This window comes from Agrilus planipennis, unplaced genomic scaffold (assembly GCF_000699045.2).
Source record: "Agrilus planipennis isolate EAB-ADULT unplaced genomic scaffold, Apla_2.0 scaffold65, whole genome shotgun sequence".
Classification (NCBI taxonomy): domain Eukaryota; kingdom Metazoa; phylum Arthropoda; class Insecta; order Coleoptera; family Buprestidae; genus Agrilus; species Agrilus planipennis.
Genome location: NW_020439271.1, coordinates 57116 through 73632, shown reverse-complemented (window position 1 = coordinate 73632; position 16517 = coordinate 57116). Strand labels below are relative to the sequence as shown.

General features: G+C 30.7%; 1 protein-coding gene across 1 annotated transcript in view; it reads right to left on the bottom strand.

Annotated features, from left to right (window-relative positions):
* Positions 1-14014, bottom strand: part of LOC108734110 (aristaless-related homeobox protein-like) — a 30528-nt gene extending 16514 nt beyond the window's left edge. The window contains exons 1-2 of the mRNA XM_025978291.1: positions 13749-14014; positions 6503-6729 (exon numbers count right to left, since the gene is read on the bottom strand). Coding sequence (XP_025834076.1) covers positions 6503-6729; positions 13749-13851 — 330 coding nt within the window. The 5' untranslated portion in view covers positions 13852-14014. The remainder of the gene's footprint in view (positions 1-6502; positions 6730-13748) is intronic.
* Positions 14015-16517: the final 2503 nt, after the last annotated feature.

Here is a 16517-nt window from a genome sequence, read left to right as displayed (position 1 = left end):
ACGATTTTCCTGCTTTTCCATTTTTACGAAAACCACAGAGGCGTCTTGTTCAGCGTGCTGTCAAACCTACACTAGCAAGGAGATCGGGCTGAAACTATAGCTACAAGCTATCCAAGGATGGTACTATAGAATGTCACCTCAAGGTAGGCCTAGTGGCGTCATCTCTTGGTTAGGCCGGAAACTTATCAATCCACCCTCGTATATAGTGATAATTAGGTTCGACTTATATACTGTAATATCTTGACCTCCCAAAAATTAAAGACAATTACGATTTCAATATTGCGTGTGAGGGGCCGTGTGCCGCGGTCTTTAGAATTTTCATTCCGATGGTTCGCCTGCATCTGCAGTTCATTTCCAAACGAAGGTCGCCCAAAAACGCCTATACTCACCTGTACTCATCTTTTGAAAATGTCTTCCGTAAGCACAGGCGAAACATTTCTAATTTTAGAGAATTCTAAAGGCCACAGTTAATAAGTCCGGAAAACTCGAATACTATCTACGATGCTTGCCGTAAAGGTCACTCACTGATGATGAAAATATTCTCAACAAGTTCCTTAGTAACTTTAAGGAACTCGCCACATACCTTAGTATATTAAGAATTATTTTTGAATGAAAACTTACAACAATTAGGTATTTATTCGTCGTCCGATTTTATTTAGCTTCGCAGCTACTGTCGAATCAAATCTTAGAATCGATTTTTCACCTACTTTGAGCTGTCAAATGCATAGCCAAGATAAAATGTTACATTATTTCCCAGAAAACAATTTTCAATGGAATTTTAGTTGATGCAAAATGTTGCGCAACGTTACTTTACGTAAACTTATTTAATTGACAATGACTTTTAAATATAATTATAATAATACAACTACGAGTGGTTCATGGTATTAGTTAAATACTGGACAAAATAAACAGTGTCACATTAAAATTAATTTTCCATCATCTTTCTACTTATTCAAATGTTCAGTAAAAATGATAAAGTCCATTAAATTGTTAAAACATGCAAATAAATTAGAAGTTCTCTTTTCATTCATCATCATTATCATAATAAGGTCTTTGGCTTGAACATGGCACTTCGTGTTCTTCCCATCTTTAATCAATCTTCGCATTTCTCGAAAACAAGGACAATAATCTAGCTCTACCCCTTTTAACTCTTCTAATATGTATCCAACTTGCTCCCTATGATATCGAAAATCGGCGACTTCTCCTAGTTTTTCGTCTTCTACTTTTACTACACATCACTTACTACATACCAATATGTTTGTTTTATTTCATACCATAATCTCGTCTCAATAACGATACCATTTTTGACGTGACAACGTCTTATAATTCGATGGAGCCGGCTGCACGCACGAAAAAACATGACTCATGCGGCGTTACCTCGCTCTGAGGCGTTCCATTTAAGGCTTGAAGTGCAAGCGAGAGCGCGGAACGAGCGACAAAGAGGCACAATCGGCCTCCGCGTTCGGCAGCGTTCGACATCTGTCTCTCTCCTACTTGAGTGAGCGATGCGTCCGCGTGGACAGCTGCTATACAATAATACATTTCCATTTACCTCCTTCTCTATATCCATACAAAATATCTATCAAACAAATAAAATTAAAATTTTCTTTTGAAAAATGAAACCATTCCATCAGTATTTTCTTATGACGTTGTCACGTTCAACTATCGTCAGTAAACCGACTTTACAGACAACCGATTTTTTATAATTAAAACTCTACTCTGTCTGAGAATTTTAGAAAAAAAAAGTTAATGTGAATTAATTTTTACCACTACAGATAACCTCAAATTAATAAGAAAAAAATTAAATGTGACTTCTCCTTGCCTTAGAAAATAACACTGCTACATAATCCGCAAATCTAAGCATGCTAATCTTTTTTGTTCCTGAATATCTATCCCTAAAGGTGTCCTGACTTTAAACGTAAATGCAAAGGTCCTTATTGAAAAATATGTTTCTGAAAAACGCCAAGGCTAACTGAAAGGCCCTTGAAAAATCACTATTAGCACTGCGTTTTTTAAACCATCATACTGATTTAGTTATGCATTCTTGTAACAAATCCACTTATTATAAAAATATTCAACTTCGTTTGTGTTTATATGTTACACAACATAATAAGGGAGAGAAAGAGAAAAAAGGGGAAAGAGAGAGAGTAAAGAGGAAAAGGGGGAAATTCAGTGTTCCTGCCACTGCAACTTTTTTCCATACGTTGTTCTCAGCTAATTTGTAAGACAATAGAAGCCAATTTCGTAATTGTGCTTCTCTTGCTCTAATGCCGTAATTTAGAGACAAAATAAAATGCTTGGCAGTCGTTTACAATTGTAATTAATGAATTACATTCGCAATGGCACTCAGTTTCCTTGCTATTCCTTTTTAGTCGTTTACTCTTGTAGCACCATACTCTCCTTTCTATATTTAATTATTCGGCCTAATGCGCCTCGAATGTTCGACAATGCTATTGTATTGTTAATAGCAGTCTCTACACTGCACTTTTATAATTAAATTATTTCAACTTCGATTCCCCCAAATTAATCTATAAAACATAATGAATTGGTCCTCTCAAAATTTCGTATCAAATGACTGAGAAACACTTCAGTGTACCGAAATCCTTACCTTCTATTTGGAAGACGTAATGCTATTATTATTTGCCTATCATTCTTCTTAATACATTTTAATAATCTTCTATGAGATGAATCAATATTGAAAATTAAGCAAATTTTACAATGAAAACGGACAAATGAAATTATGAACTATACAGGTAAGGATTTCACAAACATGAAATTTCTTTTATCCACTAAAGAAAGAAAGATAAACACCAAAGGAAACGTAAAATAATTTGAGTTATTGAGGTTTTTACTTACTAAGGGTTTAAGTTTAACCTTTAAAATTATGGATTTCCAGTGACTTAGCAAACTCTTCAGTTTTTTTCTTTAATATAGGTCCACTAACACTAATGTTTTTATTTCTATACGGTCTAAAATTCAGCAATTCTTCGTCTTTTACATAGAAGACTTTCTCCCGATTCAAATCACTTTTCACTGCTTACTGAGGTGCGATGCCCAAATTATTCGTTTAAGTTATGGGGGGTTTTTATTTTAAATAATATAGGTTTTGCACTCCGAGGGGAAGGGACCCAAAATTTTATGAATTTATAGAGGTTATTACGTTATCGAGGTTTAAGTTATCAAGGTTCTACTGTATAAGCAATCGATTGGTAAAATGATATTTCTATACATCTTTCCACGATTTACGTCGATATGAAAGAAGATTTTCACTCATTTTTTCTTCCCATGCTGTTCTTTTTTATTGGAATAGACTGCACTCAAAGTTGACAAAAATCGTGATTTTTTAAAAAAAATCGATAATCTTTTGAAGAAAATCGGGTGAAGTCGCGGGTCACTCCCGTTGATGTCTTAAATAATACGTACCAAAGATCAACAACAACCGCATAAAACTAATTTTTCTATCCCTCGAAAAGAGTATATATATTTTCGGGATAAGAAATACCATATGTCCTTTTCTGTGCCCCTGACAATACAAGTACCAAATTTGATGATGATCAGTTAAATAGTTAGACGTGAAATGGTAGTAAAAAAACTCACATATTAGTTAAGATTTCCTATTTTCTCGGAATTTTAACTATGTATTTATAAAAAGTTCAATAATATTCAGATAATCGTTAGGTATTTACAGTACTCTTTTTTGTATTAAAAACGTTTTAAAAGTTGGGTTATTGTAAAAAGCAATTGAATCGTTTTTTAATTATTATAAAAAACAATAAATATTACATGAAAACGTTTCTAGGTTTTAATTCTTTTATGAATAAATTCATGTTTAAGTTTCTTAGTGAAGCGACTATTTAGCATCAATTTAAAACAATAGATTTCAATTGTAGCGGTTCAGAAGCGCTGCAAAATGTAACCCGTGTGAATAGGCTCTTATATTTTTTTTCTAATTTAATGTTTAGTGTTTTTATTACTACTTCTTTATTGTAGCGTCGTTAGTACTCGGGATTACTATTTTATTGATTTTGGATCTGTCGCACGTTATACGCACGATGATTATACAGATACTTATTAAAGATAACTGACGTGAATAATAAAAAAATTGCATCAACCTCCGTTTCTGCCGGACAAAACAATCAATAAACGTTGAAAAATAATTGCTTTTTAATTGTTTACTTACTAAATATTTACGAAAATGAATATATATATACCAATTTCGTGTTTTTAAAACGGTATCATAATTAAAAATTGTTAATATTTTAATAAGCCATAATGGGATAATCAATTTCTAAACTGTGCCAAGTATTTTTCTTTAATTATTATTATTATCGCTTTTTGAAATTAAATAAATAGTACTGGAATTGTTAATGATGTGCGGCATAAACAAAGACAACTATGATACATTCCTACACGTATGCATTGTTAATTTATAATTATAATATTTTTGCAAATAAACCGATAAAACGTTTAAGTACTTTAAATTTTCTTTGACATGTAATCTACACTGGTCGATCTTTTTGTTCCGATAAAGCATTAGTCACGAATTTTCGACGAAATAATATTCGAAAAATAATTAATAATGAATTGTTTTTTAAATTATACCGAAACAATCACAAAATGCCACAGAATGCTGTTGTAAATATTAGGTGGGTAATACGTAAAAATATTTTTCATCCCGTTGCACTTGTGATAATAGAATTATTGTAAAATGTACGTAAATATTCAACAATTTAGGGACGTAGTTGAATAGGGCTCTGGAGGCCCTTGGGAAAAATATTAATCAACTGAAATTAGTAGTTCGGATATCCTCCCGAATGCTAAGCTGTGATTTAGACCGTAAAATTTTCCGTTCATATACATCCTAATATCCTTACTTGGCTAGTTTGTAAACTAGCTGGATAGTATACAAACTGTCCAAATATCTGGTTTGACAGATATGCTTAGAATTCGAAGGTTACGTAAGTGTTGTCTTTTCCTACCATAACATCATTATAACACACACGTAACCTTATCATTCTTAGCATATATCCGTTAAACAAGACATTTGGATAGATAGTTTGTGTTCTATTCAGAATCCAGCTAGCTTACAAACTAGCCAGGTAAGTATATTAACCGTAACATATATATTAAACATTATTTATAAAAACATGTAATATTGGATAAGCGTAACATTAAATAGAACCTTATAAACACAAAATATTCCTAATGACAGAATAAAAATCAGAAAAAAATTCTTTTTTAATAAAAATTTTGCATAATTTAATATCTAATTAAATGTTTAAAATACCAAAAGAGTATAAAATAATAAGAGCTAAAAACAAAAGTAACATCTCCCTGTTTCCTTAAAAACAAATGATTTCTTAATTACTCGCAACAATATGCTCACTAACCTTGAATGAAATTAAATTAAAAAGTATTTTACGACTTTTATTGCCTGCAGGTGAACAATACTGATTTAAAATCGATTACAATTAATTTAGAACTCCGCAAAAGCACACATTTCAATTGAGCACAAATTTATATTCTACAAAAGCACTTAGTCATGCGGCAAAAATCAATTAATTTACTGTTTAATCGTTATTATAGCAATTAATGTTTGAATTTCATTTTTAAAATTGTTATTTTATCTTTTCCTCTAACACGCTTATGTGCTTACCTACTTTTCTAATTAAACAAACAATTCTCATTAGAAAGTTGTAAGAATGAAAATATGGAACTGTGTATTAGATTTCACATAAACAAAAACATTACCTATGTTTCAAAAATAGGGAAAATGCCGCCAATAATGTATTTAGCGGACTTGCTCATTACTTTGTTGATAATCATCGTCTGATATTATCTGTGAAAATTTCGTAACTATTTAGAAGATGATTTAGATTTAGATAATAAAGTGCCTTTTTAAAAACAATATTGAAGTAAAAAAGAAGGTTAGGAACTATGTATTTCTTTGCAAAAAATAGAAGAAATTTTGTATCCGATGCGGTTAAAATTAATCGTTGTTGGTCCAAAAAATTTACATTTGGTGATTTTTAGGAATATCTTCCAAAAAACTTGTTGTTTAGGACACTGTGTTTCTGACACAAACGCCTGTTTACAATACATTTATAATTTCCCATTGCTTAAGCCACAAAATAACGTAGTTGATTGTAAAATTTTCATTTTTCCTTGTATTTTTGTTGTTTACAAATTTATGCTGTAGATGTAGGTATATGTTGGACGTAACGTACGAACACGGCCGTATATTCATGGACGTAGCGAGAGATTTTTCCTAGAGGGGGACAGATTTTTCAGTAGGTGTAAGTTTATACAGGTTTAATGAGTTTGATTTCTATGTTTTTAAACTTTGTAACGATATCGTAACTGGACAGAGCCTTTTCCAGGGAGTTCAATGAGCTTGCTAGGGAGGCAGTGTCCCCTTTGCCTCTATCTATCTACGCCTATGCATATATTTCTAATATTCTTAATTATTGTAAATAGTAATTAATATTTTTTAACTCATTACCTGCACTCTGGCCTCGCTTAAATCCAGTCTCATAGCTAATTCCTCTCTTGTGAAAACATCAGGATACTGAGTTTTCTCGAACGCCCTTTCAAGTTGGTGCAACTGGTAAGTGGTGAACGTTGTCCGAGACCTTCTTATTTTCCGCGGCCTCGACTCTGCCATATCTTCCATCCCCTCGCCTTCAACAATTTCACCCTCGCTGACGCATTCATTTTTATTTTCGAGCTCTAAAACAATACAATACAAAAAAAGGATAAAAATAAGCATTTCGAGATTTTTTCCGAACTTTTCAAACAGGAAACTACAGTATATGTATTATTAGACTTTATACCAGGCAAGAGTAAGGAAAATCAACTTTGAGGAAGTGTTCGCATTTCAAAAGGTTTAAGTAATTAACTAATATCGTAATTAAAACGGTTTTTTTTAAGTATCAGTGTAGGTAATAGAAAAAAGAAGCTTTAAAACATGGTTAAACACATGTACCTAACATATGAGTAGGTATATCGTTTGGTTTAATAAAAAATTGTAAAAAAAGTAAACAACGAATATTCCAATTGTCCCTTTTGTAGTAAAGGTATAAGAAAAGGAGATTCTATGGTTCATGACACCCAAAAAAAAAAAAACAGTTACACTACTTTAATTACTTATAAATGAATTAAAAGAGTTCCTTCCCAATAACTTTTTGACTATACAAGTATTTTTAATTAAAACTTTTTACATTACTGTGATTAGCTCTGCCTGATATATGGGAAGTTAACAGACCATAGTAATTTTATCTCCATTTTCATAGCAACAACTTTATTTCAGTTAGAAGAAATACATTTAATACAAACAATAATTTATCGATACTACTAAACGTGCATCGCGATTTGGATCTTACTATATCTCATCGGCACGCCGTAGGCAACCACATGGGATCTCTTTAAAAGCAAATATACTTATAAATTAGTGAAAAATAATTAAATATTTCCGTATATTTGATACAATAAACGTACCTATTATTTTTATATCAAAACATCCAATATTTTTTTAGCACCTTCTGCCTCTCGGTACACATTTAAAGAAGGCTTAAAACTTCGCATTAGAGAATTCAATCGTATTCTATTAAAAATCATCTACCGCTGACTTTACTGAAAGTGAGATAACTCTCCGTCTGAAGTTTTCTTATGGGATACCTGGAGAAATGGATCAGTCCCCTTCAAAACGGAGCGTTTGGTCACATTAACTGTGACATTTTTCGTTAGATAGATAGGTTAGATACAGAAATTATTAATGATTAATTCTTTTTTAGTCCCTTTTTTCTGTTTGTTCTCCTTTTATTAACCGCGTGATTAAGTAAAAACGCCTTTCAATTTTTAGACGGAACGTATACAATTACCATGATTTGAAAAGGGTTGTCCGAACATTTTATATAAAAGTTTACATATAAACGCGCTATTATGGATGACCCGAACGTACGAACTGCATAGACAACTCGTTCAGAATTAGCCGTCCACTTTGTCCACCCCGGAGATAACTATCTCAGCTCGTGAATTTGCTATTCATAAGTTTTGTATGTAGCACGTGTGTGCGGCAAAGGCTAATGCGCGCTTTTCCTGATATATTCATGGAAATTTCAATGAAAATTTGTTGACGTATTTCAAAGCAACTCAATTAACTATTAATTCGGTTTGCATTGCATTCACTTGGTCATTATTTATTAAAGGGCGTGAATGACAGTTTTGCCATTCTCCCTCGCCCCGCATAATGCGATCAAAAATCATTGTGTTTGAACGCATTATTTAATAATAATTATTAATAGGTTTTCTTCAAATAGGTCAATTAATTCTGATTGGAAATTAAATTGGAAGGTTTAACTGACCCTACAAATAAATCTTTTATAGTAATTGGGTAATCAACTGTATGAGATGGGTATAAAAATTACATAAGCATTAATAAACCTTATCAATCAAAAAACTAATATTGGGAACAGATAATTTAAATTTATTGGTTTTGCACAGGTATGTATACAATAGAAAAGAGACAAAAATTCGCGTCTGATATTTTATAAATAGATGAGTGTAAACTATATGTGTATTATGATTTAATTATATATAATTTATAGATTTAATAATATTAATAAGAGGTAATAATAATTTTTGTTTAATATAATTGGAGAAAGCATTTACTTAATGAATGTTTACTAATACTATTATTAAATAAGTTAATTACTAATTGAAGGGTGAGTGAAGACGGTCAACCGTTTCACCACCCTGACTTACTTCGGACTCGTTTCTAATGATTCTTAAATTTAATTCCGAATCTGATTCTGAATCTAAATACCTTAATATAATATTAATACAGATATTTAAACTATTGCTAATTGGCGTCCTTAAACAAATTATAAGTGATAACTTTAATTTTTAACAAATAATTTTGATATATCTAATACTAACGTTGTAAGTACTAGTGGTTTAAACAGGAACTTACGGATACTGTATACCATAGTACATTTGTCAAAACTAAACTATATAATACTTTTTTAAGCTATTACCATACTTAAAGGTCTTCAAATAAAATTTGATTAAAATATTTTGTTACGCTTTGTGGGAACAACTAAAAATTAATGCATGTGATTGATTTTCTGGTGAACTAAAGATATTTATTTATATATAGGAGTAAAGAAAGGAAATTGAACGATTTAAATATTACAAAAATTGATCTATAAGAATGTCCTGCTTTTTTTTATTTATGTGTATATCGAAAGTACTTGCCAAAGTTTAATGTAGACAAATAAATAATCAATAAATTTCTCTACAAAAAAAATGCCACTAATTTTGATTAGATAATTACTATCAGATACCAAAAAAAAAGAAAATTTGCTTATTTTGTATGGATTGTTAGCATGAGTTGTTTTATGCTTGAAATATAATAACAACCCTTAAACCTTTTACAGTCTGTTTAGGGCAGGTATTCTACCTGTATACACTCATGCGTACAGACATACTATACACGAATATTAAGTATTGTATAAATGTATTTCACATACACGTCATGTTTATTAGAGGGGTTCAGCAATTAAACACGATGCGATCATTATATTACTTAAATGCTAAGCGGATTAAATACGTTCGGATTTTGCACGGTTACCTAGCCTACTAGGATGAATAAGGCATGTACATACATAGGTATACTCCACGCAATGAATGTAGGTACCTCGCTAATCTCTACTTATTTTTCTATTCATCCAAACCGGTAGAAAATAGATCAATAAAAATACGATGTGATTTTAACCGTTGAATTCAGTTTGGCTGTGTTGCTGTATTCATTTTTTTTTTCAGTCGCCATTATTTAGGCATTAAAATGTTACAATGAAAGCTCTTAACTCTTATATGGGACCAGTTTATAGTAACTCATATATCCTAACCTAACCCCAACTATGCAGGATGATACGCCTTTCAAACAGGTTAATTTTAAGATATATTTATCAAAACATAGATGGTTGAATAATTAAACACCAAAAATTCTACAAAAAATAGGTTATGAAAGAAAAATGTTAATTATAACCGCGATGTGATCTTATTTTGTCTGCTAATTAAATTATTGTAGTCAAGTAACTTCACATCAGTAACTTAATTTTAAGAGCAAGTCACTCAGGAATTTTTGTTGGAATAGGTGATCACTAAAAATTAATTAACATTGACTGTATTACAGAAATTACAATATTCCCGACATTAAACATTTTTTTACAAACCATATAATAAATTAAATGATTGAATGGCGGACCAATCAAAATTATTTTTGCTACTCTAATTTTATTAATTCGACGTGAAACCATTTATTCTTTAGAAAATTAAAGTAGGAAGATATTTTGTGGGATACGCAGATAAAATTAACCAAGATCATTAGAATTAATACCAATAAAGTCATTTCAGTTATGCATAACTGACAAATTTACACCATCATGGGTAAAAAGGAAGCGCAAGTTCTAACTCATTACTATGCTAGAATTTAACAAAATAATTCGAAGTGGTCTGTATTTTGTCGAAACTGTCAGACGCGGATCGCGATTTCGATCTTTTTGGATCTCATTAGCTCGTCGCAGGCAGCTCCGACAGAACAAAAACAGCACTTTGTACGTGTGCAGATAATAATGAGAGCATTGATTTGAAACTTCGACCACATTTGTATACATCAATATGTAATTGTTTAAAATTCAAACAAATCTCATTTATTTAGGAAACGATTGATATAGGACTTATGCCAACGCCAACAAATCGCCTTTTGGTGTAATGTCTTAAGTACCTTGTAGGTTCTTTCAGTCAATAATTAATTTTTCTCAGTTCGTGAAAATATACCTAACATAGTGTAATAATGTGATTCGATTAATTCGTACAGCACAATTGTATAGATAAAATAAAAAATTATATAAATAGTTAAAACAGACAAACTGTAGAGAATACTCTATATAGTTTTTAATTTATTATTTTATTTATACAATTATACTGTCTGTACAAATTGATATTTGTACATACCTTATGAATTATACTATGTAGCATTTTTCAATTTCTTTTTAATGTATGAAAATGGGCACGCTATCGATTTTTTTTAAGCGTCTACCTGAGTACAAATCGAATAAATTTGCCATTTATCCTTGAGGTTTACATCATCCTTACGGTCGAATTTGCCAAGACAAAATAACATTAAATCCTACATTTCGTTTGTTTTTTTACTTACAGTCTTCTGTCAAAGTTCTTAATTAGTTAATTGATTAATTAGCTGGAAGCAGTAAGAAATGAAGGAGTTTATAGTCGCGCTTCTTCAGATGCATTTACTTAATTAACTAGTCCTGTACGTATGTATAGGTACAAGCAGGATTCATCGCCTCCAAGTGTATTTACGCTATAATTTAAATCTGTATCTGTGCAAAGTTCACATGTGCCTACAGGTTTCTACATTATAATAATAATCGTAGTGTGGCTGATGATTCACAGGGTATAAAGCATGCTTATCGTCCTCTTAATGTACGAAATCACCAGGACTACGCGTAAACTTATTGGAATAACTTCGGGGGTGGTTCATGAGATGGGACTTAATATCGTCGAACGAATGGTCATTTCATATTATTAAAGTTATCTGTAAGATTCCCGGTTAATCCTTTAGTAGGTTAGATGCTTAAATGTGAAGAACAATTCGCTTCCCTTAGCCTTACGTTCATTCATTACACTTTCAAATTCTTCCCGAAAGAATGAAGAACGGTTAAAATTAAAAGGTCATAAACGTATCTTTAGGGAGGAACGCTTTTACCTTCTTTCCGCAGACTCTTTGTAATCCTAGATGTTTCATCAACTATTATTCGTTAACGAAAATAAGAGCCTTTTTGTCGCAAAAAAACCCTAAAGGATTTCTATCGTTAAAAAGTTGTCTTGTACGGTATATTTACAGAGGAATGATGAGGATACCGTGGATGGAGAAGGTTAGAAATTGGGAGATATTAGATAGATAGAATAGGAGAACAGAGGTCATTATGGAAGTCAATAAGGAATAGGTGACATAAGTTGGTAGGACACTTATTCAGGCATGAAGGGATAGTTGGAGACATTTTAGAAACAGAAACAGAAGTTAAGAGGAGTAGAGGTAGACCTATAGATTAGATTACTATTCGCAAATAGTTGAGGATGCGGGATGTTCTAATTTTAGAGAAATGCGAAGATTCGCTCAGTACAGGAAAGAGTAAAGGTGCGTGTCCAACCAGTCTGACGACCCTATGAAGATGATGACAGTATATTTAAATTGAATATACACATTGTTTCAATTAATTTTTACGTAACACTTTCTTTTATTCTCTTTTCTCACTTTTGAGCTACTTTAAAACAATATATGTATATCATTTCGTCAACTATTTTTCATTTCGTATATGCATTTAAATTAAAATGAAACTCCATTATAACGCATTTGAGGAGATCTTAAAAATCCGTACCTTATATCAAAAGTTCCGGTAAAAGGAAATTAGACACATTATACTTTTTTTGTGGTACGTTATAGCCGTAAGTCCGTAATAAGCGTGTACGTTGTAAGCGAGTTTTACTGTATTATTAGGTACAATATATTGCTTTCACTATATTTAACTATACATAAAAGCTAAACCGATAATATTTTTACAAAACCAAAAAAGTTTTCAAAAGTTAATGTAACTTAGATACATAAAATATTTATGATTTACTATTCTACTCCTCTAATTAAAACAATTTGTAACGCCCATGAATACGCTGATAAAGGCTCATTTTAAACATTCTAATTAATAATTAGTAGATAAAATTTGTTGTGAAATGCTCTGAAACAACATTAATTTCCAATTGTTTAGGTATAAAACCAAGCATTTTCGAAAAAATTGGTAATATATAATAATAATATAACTTATAAACTCTAGAAAATAATTAGATAGAGGGCTAATAAATGTCTTCCCTCTTTTTTATATAGGTATTCACACCAAGATGTTCAGGATTTTTGATCCCTTGATTATTAAAATTAAATTTAGCGAAGAATTTCTCAACAGTGAAAAGTTAATTAAAAACGATTCTATTGTGTTATTACATTTTAAAAAGAAATTTTTTATATGCGAAAAATCTACTTTAAATACGTAATATCTATCACGAAATTCGTCTTTTCTGATAAGTACATAAATAATTACCTATTCCGTTTCAGTATTTTATAATTTTCACCATTAATTATAATGGCCCCTTATGTAACTGTACTAGTTTATTTATCAGATTTTTGTATGTTTTAAAAACCATTGAAAAATTTTTGTAGACTGCTTTATATACGATAGCATAAAAGCTCATGCCAGGCGCCTTCGCCAAATTTTCACATATATTAAACATAATAGTAAAATTTAAATATTTATATTTACATACCAACGTATGAATTCAATGAAGGATGAAATAATTAGTCTGTTTATAATTATTCTGATCAATAAATTGGGTAAATACTTAATGTAGATTCTTGTCTTGGTAAAAAACCAACCCCTTAGTTGTTTTTACTATACTTTTAACGAAAAGACTAAAACTTTCTTCAATGTGTATATATGAAAATCAGTTCCTAACTTCATACTTAACCATGCCGCTCATTAAATAAAAAACAAAAGCATAACATGTGCAACAATTTATGAAAGCACATCATGTACCTAATATGCAAATGAAAACTAACAACGGTCTCAATTTTCATTTTAGTTACGGTACATACTTAAATAAATAATAGTTCAACTTACCTTCAGCGCTTGATCTTCGCTGGGAACTTTGAACCCCCAGGATCTGATCTATACTGTACACTCTTGGTCTTACTTCTTCGGTAGTTATTCTTTCTTGGGCCATCACTTTAAAGTACACGAAAATTAAATAAAGCTCAGCAGGATATCAAGCAGACGTCCTTTTCCCAAAGATGAATACAAAAAAGCAACACTTGGCTAAGAACTAAATGTTTTTGTATAATACAAAAAGAAAAAGAACTTTTGTCATTCAATGATCAGGTTGAACTTTTTAACTAAGACTCGACGGTCTCTAATGAGGAACTAAAGCACAACAACCACTTGCAAGGATTTTACAAGGGTTTGATGATTTACCCTCCTCCGAGTATCTACCAATCATAGGGCAACGCACACGAGTTGCGAAGGGCGCATGCGTATTGGACGAAAAACCACGCCGACTTGATTATTACCTCATTAATAATGTATTTAATTTCGATAATGTTGGTCGAAAATATATCGTGTAAGTTATTATTTAACACCTCTAATATGGTTAGAGAGATAATTACCTGAGAATCGAGCAGCTGCAGCAAATATTATTTTACTTTACTATTCATTAACTATGCGTGTTTTTTAATATAGCTTATCAACGAACGCTTGCATGTTTGATTTCAAATAAATTACGAGCTGTAAAAATAAATTAGCAACAATATTGTGAGCCCTATATCCTCGATATTAATATATAGAAATTGTACAGGTATTTGTACTGGGTGCATGCTAAAATTTTCCGATACATTTTTCTCAACACAGAAATGAGAAAATACAGCAAAATAATAAGAAACTTAATAGCAAATTATTTACGTAATCATAAAGATCGAAACCAGAATAAAAAGTGGTTTCTAGTAAGTATAAGCAATAGTAGCCGTTTTAATGTTCCATTCGCAAATCTCATCATATTCTTCATTTGGGCGTATAGAGAAGTCTATATATTTATACTTGAGTATATTTGTTTTAATAATAATTAATCCTTTCAATTTGTAATTGTATACTTAAATATATATACCTATACGTAATAACCATTGACGAAATCACGAATACCTACGTCTATTAAACTACGTTTGGTTTTGGTTAATGACTTAAACCAAAAATAAATTAATGAATTCTAAAGTAGATAAATAGATAGCTTTATTAAAAACATTGTATTTTATATAGATATACAAGGTGTATTTATATATACCTATACTATACCTACATATGACTTTTACAAACTAAACATTTTTATTCTTCTGGCTTTTCTGCTATTTTCCTCCTCCATAATATTTTTTTCGTTCTTTTTAGACCATCCTTTCCTTCCATTTCAATTTCTCAATTTTTTTTCTACCATTTCCTTATTATTCCACATTTCTCAAAAATGTGTTCGAGCTTCCCAGGTTCCAATTTACACAACCTGCACATTTTCTTCTTTTCTTCTTCCCAGTACCTCCTCGTCCTATTCTCACTTCCTAGTGTAAAACTTGCTGTGAAAACTAATTCGTTTTTACTCTTTGTTGTTTCGTCTTTCAAATAATTTGGTTTTCCTCCCTTTCTTTCCATTTTTTCTTGTATTGGTGTGCAAACCTTTTATCCTTTTTTTCTTCTTTTCTGTTTATTAATGTCCTCACTTAAACATTCCAGCTCTATCCACTACTACACTTCTGTCTTTTTTCAGTTTCCATCTGCACTGCAGGGACGCCCATTCTTTTTCCATTAAAAAAAAATTTCTTTTGTTTTTCCCTTTTTCCCTTGTGATTTTCTCTCCTTCGGTTTGAATATTCGGTATATTATCTTTATAGTTTATACATTATTTTAATAACAAGTGTCTTCTGAATAATTTAACACTTTTTCTTCGTAAGTACTTAAAAGCTCTTTTCAAGTATTTTATGGGTCAATTTTTCTGTTTTTTGTTTCTTTATGTAATAAGTATTTCGATGTGTTTCTGTCTAATTTTAAAATCTATCTTATGTATCTGTCCTGAATACTTTCAATTTCTTTTCTTGAGATTTTATTCTTCTATGCCTCATATACCTATCCCAATTACCCCTTTTGCTTTCTTCCTCATTTTTTTACGTGTCCATCTACGTCATTATTTTTTTTACCCTAGGTAATTATTTTTAAATTAAATATATTAAGAGTTTTAATTTCTGTTCTAAAATATAAAATTCAAGCGCATTTAAATATATCAAAAAATATATCTTCTTTTATGTAGGTACCTATTTTAAATGTTTTAATCATGTTAGAAATCACACTTGATCTAGATGTGCTATCAAAACATCAACATCATAAAATAAAATGCAAAAACTTCAAAATACAAGAACATGTAAATTATTTTGATATTTCTGTTTCTATTCACGTTATAAAATGTTTTATATATATCAACGAATTAAATAAACGCGATAACTGTTTTTGCTGTGTACTATTAACCTTTCTAATTGGTAGATATGCCATTATTTTTCATTATTTCTGTAATTATTAATTAATTAAACATAAAGTATGCCAGATAATTAATGTGATAATGGAAAGACCCGAAACCATTTTTTTTGTATTGAATTTTAATACATACGTTTGTATACCCTATCTACCGTTTAATTATGGTTTATTTATAACTGTATACAACGCTTTTATATAACACGTCTACCGGAATCTTCATTCAAATTTGTTTTTTATTTTATAATTTATCTGTTAAACTGAAAATTGTATCGAATTTGTAATATATCAAACATGTTTCGTTATAATTTATACACTTTAATAAGAGGTAAT